The sequence below is a fragment of the Phyllopteryx taeniolatus genome, chromosome 9 (genome assembly GCF_024500385.1).
Source record: "Phyllopteryx taeniolatus isolate TA_2022b chromosome 9, UOR_Ptae_1.2, whole genome shotgun sequence".
Taxonomy (NCBI): domain Eukaryota; kingdom Metazoa; phylum Chordata; class Actinopteri; order Syngnathiformes; family Syngnathidae; genus Phyllopteryx; species Phyllopteryx taeniolatus.
Genome location: NC_084510.1, coordinates 10,771,004 through 10,788,471, shown reverse-complemented (window position 1 = coordinate 10,788,471; position 17,468 = coordinate 10,771,004). Strand labels below are relative to the sequence as shown.

Below are 17,468 nucleotides of genomic sequence, written 5' to 3'. Positions count from 1 at the left end.
CTCCCTGATCGGAACCCAAGTGGTGTGTTTTTTATTGGACTTCTGTGCTCGTCACAGCCTGTCCATAACAAACACCATACTGCACCATCTGACTTGCAGCCACATGTCTTGGACACTCAGGTGAAGAGAGGGGCGAAGCTGTCAACTGATCCCCACCTGGCGGTGTGTTGGCTCCGATGGTGAAGGAAGATGCCAGTCCGACCTGGCAGACCCAAACGTTTTGTGAAGGTCTGCTGGGAACATCTGGCAGAGTTCCCTGTCAGAAGGAGTTTCAACTCCCACCCCCGGCAAAACTTTGACCACGTCCCGAGGGAGGTAGGGGACATTGAGTCTGAGTGTACTATGTTCCCCACCTCCATTGTTGAGTCGGCTGACCGGAGCTGTGGCTGTAAGGTGGTTGGTGTCTGTCGTGGCAGCAATCCTCGAACCCGCTGGTGGACACCAGCAGTATGTATGCCGTCAAGCTAAATAAGGAGTCCTATCAGGCCATTGTGGCCTGTGGGACTCCAGGGGCAGCTGATGGGTACCGGCTAGCCAAGCGGAATGCAGCTTTGGGTGTCGCTGATGCAAAAACTTTGGCGTGGGAGGAGTTCAGTGAGGCCATGGAAAATGACTGCCCTCACGCCTTCGAGAAAATTCTGGTCCACCATCCGGCGTCTCAAGAGGTTGGAAGTACACCATCAATACTGTGTATAGTAGGGACAGGGTGCTGATGACCTCAACTAGGGACGTGTGAATACTTCAAAAACCTCCTCAATTCCACCGACACACCTTTCAATAAGGAAGCAAAGTCAGGGTACTCTGAGGCGGGTTCTCCCATCTCTGGGGTTGAAGTCACTGAGGTGGTTAAAAGGCTCCTCGGTGGAAAGGCCCCAGGGGTGGATGAGATCCACCCGGCGTTCCTAAAGGCTCTGGATGTTGGATGTGAAGCAACTGGGATGAAACTTAGTACCTCCAAATATGAAGCCAAGGTCCTCAGTCGTTAAAGGGTGGAGTGCCCTCCCCAGGTCAAGGAAGAGATCCTGCCCCAAGTGAAGGAGTTCAAGTATCTTGGGGTCTTGTTCACGATTGAGGGAAGAATGGAGAGGGAGATCGACAGGCGAATTGGTGCAGCATTTGCAGTCATGCGGACTCTGTATTGGTATGTCGTGGTGAAGAAGCAGTTGACTCGAAAGACTAAGCTCGCAATTTATTCGTCGATCTCTGTTCCTAGCCTCACCTATGGTAATGAGCTGTGGGTCATGACCGAAATAACAAGATCCCGGAGCCAAAAGGAGCTGAAAGGCGTTTCCTCTAGCAGGGTGTCCGGGCTCTCCCTTAGAGAGAAGTTCGGTCATCCGGGAGGGGCTCAGAGTCGAGCCGCTGCTCCTCCGCATTGAGAGGAGCTAGATGAGGTGGCTCGGGCATCTGGTTAGGATGCCGCTTGATGCCTCTCTGGTGAGGTGTTCTGAACATGTCCCACCAGGAGGAGACCCCAGGGACGACCCAGGACAAGTTGGAGAGACTATGTCTCTCGGCTGGCTTGGGTACGCCTCGGGATCCCCCCGGAGAGATGAACGAAGTGGCTAGGGAGAGGGAATTCAGGGCTTTCTTGCTGACCCAACTCCGGAGAATGGATGGATGGATGGTCAAGTGCTCCGAGCTTTAAACTATACTAGTTTTTCCTTCTTTTTTTTTTTAGTTTTTATTGGTTTTTTTATTACACTGAATGTGTTTAAAATGGAATATCAACAGAAAAATGTTTGATGCAGCTCACTGGTAAGTGGTACATGCCGCTTTTGTTTAATTTATGCAATATAAAATACCTGCTAGATTTGAATAGCATTTGCAATTACTGTACAGATTTTCTGCCAAAATTAAAAGAACACGCGTATTTGGCAAGACACAGGAAGCAGACACACTTTAAGTCCTTCGGACCACATAAAGTGATGCAGCGGGCCGGCTATGACCCCCGGGACTCGACTCTGATCCCTATAATCTTAAGCGATGCAGCTCTGCGTTCCGTCTTTCTTGGCTCTTCAGTTGAGGCTAGCCATAAAACTGAAGAGGCATGTTGTTTATTTTGGAAGGTGAAATTAGGCTGTCTTAGATTTCGTGGCATCTGTAGGGTGGTTAACAGAGTTAATTTAAAAGGACTATTACTGGCCGACAGCATTTGTTTTTTTTTTAATCATCTTGACAAGCTGAAGAATGACAGCCCATCAGTCTTAAGTTAGTGACAGAATGATCTTATTCGTCAGACATACTGTACAAAGGAGCCCATTTAATTTGTCAGATCATTGTGGTTTGTCAGTGCGCCGTTAAACTGGACTGGGGGCTAATTTGATCTTCGTCTCAGGTTTTCTTCCCATTAGACTTCAAAGAGGCGCGTAACAGATCGAAAACAAGACAAGTAGACGCAGGGCGCTCGTTACTTTGGAAAATAACTGGCTCTTAGTGGCAGGTAGGAGGAATGCAGAGCAGAATAAAAACACGTCGACATCTTCTCTTCTTCCCACGGTGTGCGCATGTGTGGGGAGACTTTCTAGTTGGGTGGGTTGTGTGGCTAAATAGCACGCCCACGCCACTCCAGTGCAGCTTTGAACCTGACCGGAGGTGATGACGCTTGTCTTCCTCTGACATACACACATGTATTCTTTTTTTTTTTCCTGACTTCATCTGGACAACACGGAAGTATTTTGTGCTTAATTCTCGTGTAGCACGTTAGGATTATTACTGCAAGCCACACTTTGTATTAATGTCTCAGGATTTCCCCCCGCCCAACGGATTACAAACAAACGTTGGACTACTTCCACATTGAGATGCTACTGTCCTTTAATCGTGATGTTGGTGACTCTTTCTCCTCACGGGGGGTCTTCGTCGCAGCGTGAAGGTTGCAAGCAAAACGAAAAGACGTGCGAGAACGTTTAGAATGTCAGGAAAAGGTGAACACCAGCTGCTGCAGACGCTCATTTGGCTGCTTGCGGTCTTGGCGCGGAGTGGAGCAGGTGAGCCGCTTGGTTTTGTACACGTTTTGATCGGAGCGTGTTGGTTTCGAGGCAGTGCTGAGCGCTCAGAGGCAGCGAGGCCTTCTCTGCTGGCCTTAACACCTATCAGAAACACTGACTTAAATTTACAACCTACGTTCCATGATATTAATTTATTCCCATGTCTATTCATTTCTTTTCCTATAGCCTTTCCCGAAGATTTCAGATTTTTATTTTTTTTTGTCCAATCAGACTTCTGCCTCTATGTGCTGTAATTTGCCCACGCAGGGCCATCAGAACAAGTATTGCAAGCAATGTCATTTTGAACGATATTAGCAATGGGACTGGTTTTATAACAAATCAGATTTCAAATTCATCCTCACAAGGCCAGCAAGCTGGCCCTCATTGACATCAGCGTATCCAAAATATGAGAAGCAGTTCTCATTATGATGCAGTGCAGTTTCACAACACTGCAGACAATAACCACAATAACAGACATACATTAATACTTCTCTGACAGTGGCAATCAAAAACATTTTTTTTGGTTAAATACAGCACTATACTGTCCAAGTAGTCATAATGCAATGCCTGTTATTTCATTGTATGTTGCTGCAGCACATTAACCATTCAGTGAATAAAATGACTTTAATAATACCCAATGAATATATTAAGATAACTGAAAAATACATTAGATTACATGATTCCTTTAGGTAATCTTTACACATTGTTGTTACGGTTACTTAAAAGTATCATTTTTAAACAAACATCCATCCATTTTCTGAGCCGCTTCTCCTCACTAGGGTCGCGGGCGTGCTGGAGCCTATCCCAGCTGTCATCGGGCAGGAGGCGGGGTACGCCCTGAACTGGTTGCCAGCCAATCGCAGGGCACATACAAACAAACAACCATCCGCAGTCACATTCGCACCTACGGGCAATTTAGAGTCTCCAATTAATGCATGTTTTTGGGATGTGGGAGGAAGAAAACCCACACAGCACGGGGAGAACATGCAAACTCCACACAGGCGGGGCCGGGAATTGGACCCGGATCCTCAGAACTGTGAGGCTGACGCTCTAACCAGTCGCCACCGTGCCGCCCATTTTTAAACAATTTTATTTATTTATTTTAAATTACACAATTAGTATTACAAAATCTGGAAAACATGTCCGCAGAATAGGATTTATTTGAACTTTGTTGACATGAATGAAACACTTTGGTTTAACAAGTAATAATTAACTGAGAGAAAAAGGAAAATTCAGGTCAATTGGCCACATTTGGATTATGTGGGACTGTAATACACAATAAAATCAAGTAAATTCAAAGAAGTCTTTTCAGTGTGAGGAGGCTTCTCTGACAATAGTTTTGAAAGGAAAGGTTCTTCAGTTACAAGTGACATTTTTGTCTATTGTTATACATCCGGTAAAGGTAATAGTTATTGCTGCCTTGCCTCTTATTATAAAAGGTAATCTGAGAGTCTGTTTGGAGAAACGTAGGGATTGTATGTAACATGAACTAAGAAGAATCAAATGAATTGTTGAACAGTGAACTATAGCTATTGTTTCCTTGGTGTGACTTTCTGTCCTGAAGGTTAATCATAAAGCATCGCAAAACCACATTGACTGTACTTCTGCTTCAGTTTCCAGATGTGCGAACCACGCCTGCAGTCCACCCATTACGAACTTGGCTACAGGCAGAGGTCTCATCACCCTCTCAAGGAGCTGTGGGAACACCTCACATGACCACATCCCATGTCCCCACCCACCTAGTCACATGACTGATGATCCTTTCTTGCATCCAAATACCTGGTGGGAATCCAGTGCAGAGCCCACCATGCAGGGGAAGCACGACGAGATCCGTCTGGACCTGGAAACACAGTTCTGTATGTCACATGTGGTTTTGTTGTTCCGGTCGCCGCGGCCCGCTGCCATGGCCGTTGAGCGATCGACAGACTTTGGGAATTCCTGGGTGGTTCTTAAGGTCTTTGCACACAACTGTAGCATGGAGTTTGGTTTGCCTGATGATTTTAATCAGCCTGGCTCTTTGTGTACATCCCGTTACAGCAGCGCAGCACCCTGCAGTGGTGGGGAGGTAAGAGATGTCATGTTTGTGTATTTCAACAACACACTGGCGTTCATGTTACGAATCATGCACTGTCTCTTCCTAGGTGATATTACGGTTACTTGACCCGAACAATGCAAATTTATTGGACCCCTACAGTCCAGAGGCTCTTGTCCGCCTGACCCTCACCAACCTGCGTATCAGACTGCTGAAACCTCAGACTTGTCCTCCCCTTCACCAGACCTCAGAGGAACAAACACAGCCTACACCCACCTCACTGACAGGACCTTATGCTCTTTATAACTTGCTGGCACAAGGGACGTGCCTGTGCCACGGACATGCTGAGATTTGTGTGGCACGCCACACCAGCCAAGACGCACAGCAGGACGGTAACATGGTGAGTGTTTTTTTTTTTTTTTTTAAAACAAGACAGATGTCAATTGCAGTCCGATGCTATCATTGAAGAAAATCCCCACTATTGAAGAGGGCTTTTAACCCTTTATTCAATATTTTAACCCCAAAATGTTAATGTGACATATGTGAAAGATTTTGAATCATTACCATGACATGTATCATAATCATATGCCAGTGTATTATTTTATTTTAGTTCAGCAGACCCTTTTCAATATTATCATGACCCTTTTCATTGATTGGTTGGTAACACAGTTCTACTGTATACTTATAGTGATCTGTTTGGGGTTACAATATATCGTCCCTTGACTATTGAGTATATACAATATTAAGCGCAGATGAACAATTTAATCAAATCTAATACAAGAGATGAATCGACAATTACACCATTACAAAGACGCCTGACGTATAAACATTTAACAAATATGTCGTAGTGCAGGAAATACTGTACAAAGTCAAAATATTAGGCCCAGCTTTCTGTAAATGCTGTGCAGTTCCACACCACCATTATCTAAACAAACTTAATACCTCTCTAACAGCGTCAATCCAATCTGTGCATTATCTTCTTTGTACAAGCAAAACTATTGATACGACTCTTGTATTGAACCGCATGTACGTATGTTTCTAGACCGTATGTGTTTATTACTGAAAAGCTCCAGATGTGCCTTCCAGGTGTCAGGTCGCTGCGTGTGTACTCACCACACGGCAGGCTACCACTGTGAGAAGTGCGCGCCACTCTACAACGACCGTCCCTGGAGGCCTGCCAACGGGAGCAGTGGCGACGCAAATCCATGCCAAAGTATGTGACAACTAATAGGAAGGGGACTAGAAAGTCACCTGAGAGCTAGAACTAGGAATTCCCTCATTAATTGATTGACTGATTGGTTTGGTAATACATAGAATATAGAATATACCGTACCAATCCCAACAACGACTATGGATGCGTAGCAGGGGTGGGCAAAGTTTGCATCAAGCATTTACTTTATCAAGAGTCTTGTTGTATTAATTTAGCTTGTTTCCTAAAATTGGTTACTTGAAATGTGTTTACTCATTGTTTTAATTCATTTATCTAATTTAATAATTTGTTAAAAAGAATTCTTAACAATTTTGAAATCATTCTAATTGAATGAATTACACAACATTTTAAAATGAGAATTCATTATTTTAATATTAAAATAATCTATCTTACACATTTTACATACACATTTAAAAAAAAAAAAAAATTCAACTTCATGTACAAATGATCTGGCCCATCTGTTCGTTTTAAATATCAGATTTGTTTTGGGACTAGTCTCCATCAGTACTCAGGGTCATGTTCTCCATCTGACTTTGACTTTCTCTCTTCTCTTCAACTGGCATCAGAGTGTGAGTGTCACGACCATGCAGACAGCTGCCACTTCTCCCAGCGAGCGTGGCTCTCCACCGGTGGCCAGAGCGGCGGGGTCTGCGATAGCTGCAGACACAACACCTTTGGGCCCAGGTGCCAGCGCTGTCGTCGAGGCTACCGCCGTCACCCGACGCTGCCCATCAACTCCCCCCACACTTGCCAGCGTAAGCAAGTCAAACTGAACAATGTTGTGTAGTGCAGCGGCACCATTCTGATGGGAAAATACCAAAAACGCATACGTACAAATGTGTGTCTTTGTCTTTCAGGATGCTGGTGTGACCCCGAAGGCTCCTCGTCTCCACATCCTGGAGATGAGGAAACCTGGTGCCACCATCGGAGTGGCCAGTGCAAGTGTAAAACTGGTGTTGGGGGCACAAGCTGCACTCATTGTATGCCTGGCTATTGGGGCTTTGGCGCTGAGGGCTGCAAAGCCTGCGCCTGCCCCAACAGCTGTAATCCCACCACTGGGCAGTGTCTGGACAGGTGAGCAGTATACCTTGATCAAAGTCATTTAAACATCACTGGGGAGATGAAATTCATATCGATGTCGACTCCCTGTTTGGCTCTTGCAGTCATTCAAATAATCAGTTGTTCAACATACCCATCGGTGGAAAAGTCCCTACTTTGGATTCTCAATTTTTCATGGATGAAGGGACCCAGTGGCCAAAAGAGCAGGCCGTCTCTGTGCTGCACTCCTCAGGTATAAAGATCATCCTTTGCAATACCCCCCCCACCCCCACACCTCCACCCCCATTTCAATAGCGATACTAGCCAGTTTCTGTGTGATTCGCGTTGCATAGACGGAGGCTGAATTCGACCAAACAACAAAATGGTGACCAAAGCAAGCAGGAGCGGTGGCGTGAAGCCAGCGCCTTTTACTTTTATACCTGAAGACAGGAAATGGTCTTTAGTAAGCTGTGCCAGGCACAATTTTTAATTGTCAACACAATTTCCAGGAGGAAAGAAATATTACATGTACTTTACCTATTCAATGTTTATACAGAACTGTCATGTGTTTTTACTTTTATACTTTACATTCATAAACAAGTTATTACTGTGCAAAAAAGAACATTCTGAGGTTTTATTTTATCCAATCGCCTGTGTGAAGTTTGCATGTTCTCCCCGTGCCTGGGTGGGTTTTCTCCAGGCACTCTGGTTTCCTCCCACATCCCCAAAACATGCGTGATAGGTTGATTGGAGACTCTAAATTGCCCGTAGGTGTGAATGTGAGTGCGAATGGTTGGTTGTTTCGTGTGCTCTGCGATTGGCTGGCGACCGGTTCAGGGTGTACCCTGCCTCCTGCCCGAAGATAGCTGGGATAGGCTCCAGCACCCCCGCGACCCTTGTGGGGATAAGCGGTAAAGGACATGGATGGATGGATGGATGGCCCGACAGTGACAACAATCTCAAAACAAGATTGGTAGCATGTTACAATGGAATTGTAAGTTAACTGTTTAAGAAGTTAACAGCAAGAGTAAAGAAGCTTTTGGAATGTCTGCTAGTTTTAGTTTGCATTCTTTGATAGCGCCTACCCGAGGGAAGGAGCTGGAAGAGGTGGTGACCAGGACATAGAGGGTTCAAGAGAACTTTTCATGCTCTTGTCTTAGTTCTGGCAGCATGCAAGCCCTCAAGAGTGGGTAGATGGGTCAGCAGTTTTGATTGTCCGTTGCAGTCGGAGTTTGTCATTTTTTCGTGGCAGCACCAAACCAGACTGTGAAAGACTGCCTCAACAGCTCCTGGAGCAGGCCGTGCTTCCTCAGAAGTACATCCTCTGCTGGGTCTTTTTGAGAATCGATGTTGATGTTGGTCTCCCACTTCAGGCCCTGACAGACTGTAATTCCCAGGAACTTGAAGTTCTTGACAGTTGACACAGTACAGTTGGACAGCGTGTGGGGAAGCTGTGGTGAAGGATGCTTCCTGAAGTCCACGAGCATCTCAACAGTCTTGAGCGTGTTCAGCTCCAGGTAGTGCCGGCCGCACCACAGCTCCAGCCGCTCCACTTCCTGTCGATACGCAGACTCGTCACCGTCTTTGATGAGGCCGATGACTGTGGTGTCGTCTGCAAACTTCAGGATTTAACAGCCGGGTGCGTTGAGGTGCAGTCATTTGTGTAGAGGGAGAAGAGCAGCGGAGAGAGGACACATCCTTGGGCTGGTGGTGTCCCCCAGCCTCACCTGCTGTGTCCTGTCCGTGAGGAAGCTGTAAATCCACTGGCAGATGGCAGGCAAGACACTGAGCTGGAGAAGCTTAGAGGAGAGGAGTTCGGGGATGATGGTGTTGAACACTAAGCTGAAGTCCACGAACAGGATCCTCGCGTAGGTCCCCGTGCCGTAGAGGTGTTCCAGGATGAAGTGCAGTAGACAGCGTCATCCACAGACCTGTTTGCTCTGTAGGCAAACTGCAGGGGGTCCAGCAGGGGTCCTGTGACGCTCTTGAGGTGGTCCAGCACGATGCGTTCAAAGGACTTCATGACCACAGATGTCAGGGCGACAGGCCTGTAGTCAATCAGACCTGAGATTGCAGTTTTCGTCGAAAGGGTGGTGCTACACAGTTGACTAGTCAAATTGTCCCTTCTGTGCGACAACAGGAGCGGAAAAAAAGAATTTGTTTTTTCTCCAAATGAAGCTTGATCAGGGTTTACCATTCCAAATTCTACCATATTCAAAACCGTGTGTGTGTGTGTGTGTGTGTGTGTGTGTGTGTGTGGTTGTGCGTGTACAGGAAAGTGCAGCTGTAAGGCGAAAAGGCTAAGAAGTGTGTCTGACCTCTGCAAGATTAAACATGACTATGGTAAGAAACTACGCGTGTTCCTTAATGCACGCATGTCTCTGTTCTGACTAATGTAAATTAGACTGCATGCAGTACTTACTGTGGATTTGTGACAACCCTGACAGTGATTAAGGCGAGTGTGATGTCAGCTCATGACAAGGGCAGCTATGCAGAAGTGCAGGTCAAAGTGCGCAAGGTCCTACGATCAGGTCTGGTGGCACTGAGCTCAGGGACCATCAGTATCTATCCAGTGTCCTGGACTAGCCGTGGGTGCACCTGCCCCATCCTAAACCCAGGCAAATATGTGCATTTATAGCGCACTGTTTTCATTAATGACACAAGTTAGAATATAATGTTTTTCCACAGGTATGCAGTACCTGCTGGCAGGCCCGGAAGAATCCGCCACAGGCCGTTTGCTGGTCACAATGCAGAGTGTGGTGGTCCCCTGGACCCCCAGATTGGGCCTTCTCATTACAGACAGCCTAAGAAGTGGATGCCTAAGATGGACAGTCTCCAAAACAGTCAAGAATTCAGTTCAGGAAGTCAGTTAAGAAGAGACTGAAAATTACTGGTGACAAGTTGAACCACCAGCACAAACCCAGAAAATAGTAAAGTTGATGGTCAAAAGATAAATTAATACTGCTGTGGCAGCACAAGGCACTCATTTCTATCAGTACTTTCATTGAATGTCAAAGACCAACTGGAGGGCCGTGCGAGCAAGCAAAGTAATGCCTAGATTAGACGACAGAATTTAAGCCTCGTTATTGGCCCGATTAGCTATCGCAGGCGATTTCTCAGATCGGGCCCGACATATTTTGTCGGGAACGACAAAACTTCTTGATTTTCCTCTTTTTGTTCTTTCCCCCTCCCCAACACAATACATTGGTGCCAGCCATTGTATATCATCGACATGGTAACGGGTGTACCGGTCGCGTTGACCGGTAACGCGTTTTCTGGTTCACCCTCTCTGACAGCGTTTGATTTGACAAGATAAAGCCCAGTGTTTGTAAAAGACAGGATAGGGTGGTATCGGAATACGTCCTGTACTGTTGCCACTGTCTGACCGAGATACGGCAAGAATTTATGGCAGTAGTCTGACATCGTGCAATCGGCAAAGAACACATTTTTCATGTGGTCTGATCCAGCCATAAGGGAAGTGGTCAAAATTGCCCTTAAATATAAATTCAGAAATAATCATTCAAAATCAAAATAATAATTCTTCCACCAACACCATTTTATTCTGAACAATCGTGTTGATTAAAGTCATAATTGTTGTTCAAAGCGCAGCAGATATAGGTGAACCTGAATGTGTAAATGTCTGGATTTTATTAAATTCTCCTTTTTGTTTTAACCTCATTTGATGGAGGATATATTGAAGGCAAGTCAATTTACGTATCATCTTGTGGCTCGCCTGACTGAGGATCTGATCAATTTTCTTTGTTTAAAGGTAGCTGGTACATTTGTCTCCAACTTTACTCGCACCCATGATCATTGTCTTTAAAAGTTCCACAGTAATATTGTTCTGGTCACCATTACTGGAATCCAGGATCAGTGCTAAAGAGAACACAGACAGACAAGTTGATCTGGGACTAGGTCCTTCTTTGTGTACAGAAGAAAACTAAACTAAATGAAAACTTTCAAAAGATATTGCAGTTGTTCTCAAACCTTTATACCAAGTACTATGTAAAAAAAAAAAAAAAAAAAAGAGCGCTCCAAGTACCACCATCATGAAACAACATTAAAATACAGTACCATAATAGGTCATGAAACTATTACTGCAAGTTGCTGTAACATTTTGCACAGTCTGAACATTAACACTGTGCCTTAATATAGGAGACTGTACTAAAACGTTGAACAGAACTTAACTTTACTTGGGCAGGGATTCTTTTGCGTAACACTAATGGTACAAGTACCACACTTTGAGCATCACTGAGATATTGTATGTCATACAGAAAAACTCAAGGGTGGCAATAACGGTAACCAGAATTGAAGGTATACTTAGTACTCACACACATGCAGACAAAGCACTGTTTTTATCACATAACGGAGCCAATTGACCTAGTTTAACATTTTCATTCAATCTTTCAGCTGGTGACTCGGCAGCCACAAAGAAATGTAGATAGTTCTGAATGATCAGGTCCAACATTAACAAACACAAATCACAAAAGGGGTTCGAAATGTCACCTGAATACACCTGTATGTTTGACAAATACAATCATATTTGTATTGTCCATAAATGACATTTAAGGCAGTACAGCAGTTGTTCTTTCAACAGTGTTATTAGAATGGTTTGTGTTTTAATGCACAGGTTGGCAGCAAAAGAACAAGTATTTGAACATAATTCGCACAAGTGACATCATACAGAAAGTTTGGGAATGGAGATGCTCATGACATTTTTTTCTTATGAGAATATGAGTGTTTATTTTTCCATTGACCAGGGTCCATGGAACCTCCTAGGAATAGTTTCACATAATCACCAACACAATACCATATATCTTTCTGCTTCAAGTCTTCTATTGGTGCCGCCCATGAAAGTCACCACAGTGCAGGCCTTCTTTATTGGTTTTCAAGACTAGAGGGAATAAATCTTTGCAATGCAGTGCTTGCATACACAGATTTAAGAGCCTGTGGATTGACCGTTGCTCTTAGCTGCCAGTTTGGCTGTCTGTTGGTGAGCTTGCTGGAACAGAGTCTGTTTGGGGCGATAAGGCAGAGCCCTCGGGTGAGTCAGAAGCAGACTTTGCCTGTGGCTGATTGGAGCTTTCTTTGTCTTCCTCCTGAGGATAGAGCTCAGGGTACCTCTGCATGCACTCCTGCATGTTACGGAAGTGATCGATGCACTCAGAGCCCTTCACCTCCTCCTTACTGTAGTGGAAGCATGAGAAAGCTTCCTTGAACTGAGAGCCACAAGGTCCACTGGCCATGCCCCCAAGACACGGGCAGTTCCAATTGATGTCACCATTGGGCAGGATGAGGCCTACAGACACACACAAAAAAAAACAGCAGTATCTTAGGCAGGATTTACACTGTGGTTAAAGTGACAGAGTTCTTTTGTTGTTGTTTTTTGCTGTAACTGGCACAATTTGGATATGCATCACGACATTGAAATAGAAAAAAAAAAAACGGAATCAGTTATCTTATGATTGGAATCAAGCTAGGGACCGCACAATTTATCGTTTAATCATTGTCATTGCAATGTACGTGTGTGCAATAGTCACACCGCAAGGTCCTGCACAATGTTAGGGTATTGATATGCAGACAATCCACTGTAATAAGTGACCAGCAGAAGGACCTGGTTGGATATGCTAATAAGATTAGCACCTATATTACAGTAAATTTTAACCCATAAAACAACACATACGAAGCAGCCCGGTTTTATATAGTTATTTTTTGCATAACTATGAATGAGGACAAGGGAAACAATGACACGCCTGCATTTACTGTATCTCTCGAGAATGTGACGAATGAATGCATGTTGCAACAGATTACACATGGAGGGAAGGGTGAAAGCAACGGCATTATTGAAGGGACAAATTTCAGGTGTACACAACTGTGTTTTGCTTAAACTAATACACTCAAATATAGAAATACTAATGCTTGTGTTTAAACATAGGTGTAAAAAGGATTAGAAACGTGAAGTGTTAGGAATGTGCTAATGACTACAGTACAACTGGGCATGAATGAATAACACAAATAACATCGTCTACATTTGTGCTCTACTGAGCATAGTTTTTCTCAAGAGGGAAAAACACAAAAATGTGTGCTGGTTTTCATGTTACGTGTATGTTATTCTGTATTTTTTAATATTGCAATACACCGGTATATCGCAGGGTTTAAGAAAATTGCAATGTCCCGATATCGCGCAACCCAAAATCAAGCCTAATCTTGGTGTCTGCACATGCAGGTTCTTTCATGTGTTTGGTGATTTTCAACAGTCAGATTGTATGTTTAACTTGAACAGTACAAGTGAATTGATGGACTACAGTGTTTATACAAATAAACACACAGGATTTGGCCGAGTGGGTCAGGAAGTCTGTACATATTACAAACCTTGCTCTTCGTACGGATCATGCGGATCATCCGCAATCAACTCGGCATTGCTGGGAGCCTCATGGTCCTCCTTGGTCACAAAGATAATGCGATCTTTACCTGGAAACACAACGTCAAATAATCAAGTTGATACTACTCGTACTAAGGATGCAGATAATTGTTTTAAGAACTGTACATAACACCACAATACACGTCAAATGACAGCAGGCGTGTAGACAACAAACCAACGCTATACTAAAACGAGCCGAGTACTATCGTGAGAGGCTTAACCCAGTCAATCAGTCAGTGATGATTTGAGGTGGCGGTATAAAGTTAGCTTAGCATGGCAGCACCACGGTGACATTGCAAACACACGCGCTCATATGAATGAACTGTCTACGTGCTTACCTTCTTGCCTGCAGTAAGACATATCTGCCACTCTTTGCGTCCGTCCAACTTCGCCCGCCGAGATGAAAGACAGCCAGCCTGAGAGAAATTAATAAAAGAGAGAATTTCATCTGACAATCGACCCTGATCGCCTCTGCTTCTGCCACAGTGCTCTACTGAGTTACTGTGACCTGTCACCTGACCTCCTCTGACGGCGGCGCAGCTGGATGACGTCAGCGGCGTTGTCTGGTGTCGCGTCACAGCTGCAACATTGAAAGCGATCAAGACTTCAAATTTATATTCCCATTACAGAGTTTTTATTTTTATTTGATTTAAATCTATTTTTGTGACCCCTGGCATTTTCTTTTATTTGTACTTTTTGTTTTGTTTACACAATATATATTCTTATACTGCATATAGAGTCACTGATGGTGTAGTGGTACACTCGCCTGACTTTGGTGCAGGCAGCGTGGGTTCAGTTCCCACTCAGTGACGGTGTGAATGTGAGTGCGAATGGTTGTCCGTGTCTATATGTGCCCTGCGACTGACTGGCGACCAGTTCAGGGTGTAGTCCGGCTTTCGCCCGAAGTTAGCTGGGATAGGCTCCAGCGTCCCGCGACCCTAACCAGGATAAGCGGTGTTGAAATGGATGGATGGATACTGCATATATTTGTTTTATCATTGTGTATGCTGTATTTCAAATAAAGATTTTAAAAACAGCTTCAACATTTTTTATATGCAAATAATTATTTACGCTATCACGAACGTATTGTTGATTATAGTTACTTTATTTTACTGTATTTGTTGGAACTTGATCATCCATCCCTTTTCTGAGCCGCTTATCCTCACAAGGGTTGTGGACGTGCTGGAGCCTGTCCCAGCTATCTCCGGGCGAGAGGCGGGGTACACCATGAACTGGTCGCCAGCCAATCTTAATAAACATTGGTATGAATATAATCTAGTAAAAAGCTTCTTATATATAAATAATTTAAATGCTTTACTAATTGCATGATTACTTTCCTGAGGACACACTGAATAAATCTGAGTAAAATTTCACAAAAGCTGTTCAAAAACCCCTGTGACTCTGGTTACATCACTTAAAATGTGCCCAGGACTCCAGGTTGCACCAGTGTATCTCAGTACTACTACTACTACTACTAATTTTGGCTTATGGCATGCTTCAAATGATTAATAAGCGCCCCAGTACACTATGATCAAAATCCATGGAGAGATTGCAAGCCTTGTGTTTTTTTTATTTAGATGGCTTTTACTTCAACCGGAGACCTCAACAGAGACCTCCGGTGTTATAAGGAAGTATGCAGTCGGTTTCCAAAATGAATCATTTGAGTAACAGGAAATTGCTTTTTATTAGTGATGGGACGAACGACACTGGTGCGTCAGCACTGTGCCGAGCACACAAGAGTGAAACCCGTATTGGTGCGTGTATCACGTTAAGAAAAAAATCATGTGACCGATACAGGAAGTGTGTCGTTTGGATGTGGCGCGCCAAATTGTGTTTACAAGGAAACAAACTGTGTCAGCATGTTGCGGATTTGTTGGATGGAGTTTTGCTGTTGCATTTTGGATTTTTGCTTTTTGCTTGCCCTCACCTTGTTCCACTGACTTCATGAATCGTTCCAAGAAGTTTTCCCCAGTCCATCCATCCATCCATCAAGTTTCTTCCACTTAACCGAGGTCGGGTCGCGGGGGCAGTAGCTTCAGCAGGAAAGCCCAGACTTCCCTCTCCCCAGCCACTTCCTCCAGCTCATCTGAGGGGATCCCGAGGCGTTCCCAGGCCAGCCGAGAGACATGCCCGGAAGACCTCACCGGGGAGGCGTGCTGGAGGCATCCTAAACCGATGCCCCAGCCACCTCATCTGGCTCCTCTCAATGCGGAGGAGCACCGGCTCTACTCTGAGCCCATCCCGGAAGACAGAGCTTCTTACCCTATCTCTAAGGGAGAGCCCGGACACCTTGCGAAGGAAACTCATTCCGGCCGCTTATATCCGGGATCTTGTTCTTTCGGTCACAACCCACAGCTCGTGACCATAGGTGAGGCTAAGAACGTAGATCGACCGGAAAATAGAGCTTCGCCTTTCGGCTTAGCTCGTTCTTCACCACAACGGACCGGTACAAAGTCTGCATCACTGCACCGATCCACCTGTCGATCTCCCGTTCCATTCTTCCCTCACTCGTGAACAAGAGCCCAAGATATTTGAACTCCTCCACTTGGGAAAGGAGCTCCTCCCCGACCCAGAGAGGGCACGCCACCCTGTTCCGACTGAGGACCATAGCCTCAGATTTGGAGGTACTGATTCTCATCCCAGCCGCTTCACACTCTGCTGCGAACTGCTCCAGTGAGAGCTGGAGATCATGGCCTGATGAAGCCAACAGAACCACATCATCAGCAAAAAGCAGAGATGCAATACTGAGGTCACCAAACCGGACCCCCTCTATGCCTCGGCTGCGCCTAGAAATTCTGTCCATAAGTTATGAACAGAATCGGTGACAAAGGGCAGCCTTGGCGGAGTCCAACCCTCACCGGAAACGAGTCCGACTTACTGCCAGCAATACGGACCAAACTCTGACACCAGTAGTACAGGGATCGAACAGCCTGTATCAGGGGGTTCGGTACCCCATACTCCCGCCGAAGCACCCCCCACAGGACTCCCCAAGGGACACGATCGAATGCCTTCTCCAAGTCCACAAAACACATGTAGACTGGTTGCGTGAAATCCCATGCACCCTCGAGGACCATGCCGAGGATGAAGAGCTGGCCGACTGTTACACGGCCAGGACGAAAACCGCACCGCTCCTCCTGAATCTGAGATTCGACTTCCCGACGGATCCTCCTCTCCAGCACCCCCGAGTAGACCTTAACAGGGAGGCTGAGGAGTGTGATCCCGCTGCAGTTGGAACACACCCTCCAGTCCCCCGTCTTAAAAAGGGGGCCCACCACCCAAGTCTGGTAATCCAGAGGCACTGTCCCCGATGTCCACACGATGTTGCAGAGGCGTGTCAACCAGGACAGCCCTACAAATCCAGAGCCTTTAGGAACTCCGGGCGAATCTCATCCACCCCCGGGGCCTTGCTACCAAGGAGCTTTTTAACCACCTCAATAACCTCAACCCCAGAGATAGGAGAGCCGTCCTCAGAGACACCAGACTCTGCTTCCTCATGGGAAGGCGCGTCGGTGGAATTTGAGGAGGTCTTCGAAGTATTCTCCCCACCGACTCGAGGTCAGCAGCGCCCCATCCCCACTATACACAGTGTTGATGGTGCACTGCTTCCCCTCCTGAGACGCCGGATGGTGGACCAGAATTTCCGCGTAGCCGTCCGGAATTCGTTCCGAATGGCCTCACCGAACTCCTCCCACGCCCGAGTTTTTGCCTCAGCCACCAAAGCTGAATTCCGCTTGGTCAGCTGGTACCCATCAGGTGCCTCAGGAGTCCCACAGGCCAAAA

At 45.6% G+C, this 17,468-nt stretch overlaps 2 protein-coding genes across 2 annotated transcripts; one reads left to right on the top strand and one right to left on the bottom strand.

Annotated features, from left to right (window-relative positions):
• The first annotated feature begins 2,278 nt into the window (after nucleotides 1-2,278).
• On the top strand, nucleotides 2,279-10,945 carry si:dkey-202e22.2 (netrin-4). Its single transcript, XM_061785684.1, has 10 exons — nucleotides 2,279-2,987; nucleotides 4,601-5,052; nucleotides 5,129-5,419; nucleotides 6,106-6,232; nucleotides 6,796-6,984; nucleotides 7,087-7,303; nucleotides 7,393-7,520; nucleotides 9,542-9,610; nucleotides 9,715-9,885; nucleotides 9,956-10,945. The coding sequence occupies exons 1-10, from the start codon at nucleotides 2,912-2,914 to the stop codon at nucleotides 10,138-10,140; spliced, it is 1,905 nt and encodes a 634-aa protein (XP_061641668.1). The 5' UTR covers nucleotides 2,279-2,911; the 3' UTR covers nucleotides 10,141-10,945.
• chchd4a (coiled-coil-helix-coiled-coil-helix domain containing 4a) lies at nucleotides 10,803-14,354 on the bottom strand. The gene is made up of 3 exons (XM_061785685.1): nucleotides 14,027-14,354; nucleotides 13,640-13,738; nucleotides 10,803-12,566 (listed from the first exon to the last, which is right to left on the bottom strand). The coding sequence occupies exons 1-3, from the start codon at nucleotides 14,046-14,048 to the stop codon at nucleotides 12,235-12,237; spliced, it is 453 nt and encodes a 150-aa protein (XP_061641669.1). The 5' UTR covers nucleotides 14,049-14,354; the 3' UTR covers nucleotides 10,803-12,234.
• Nucleotides 14,355-17,468: the final 3,114 nt, after the last annotated feature.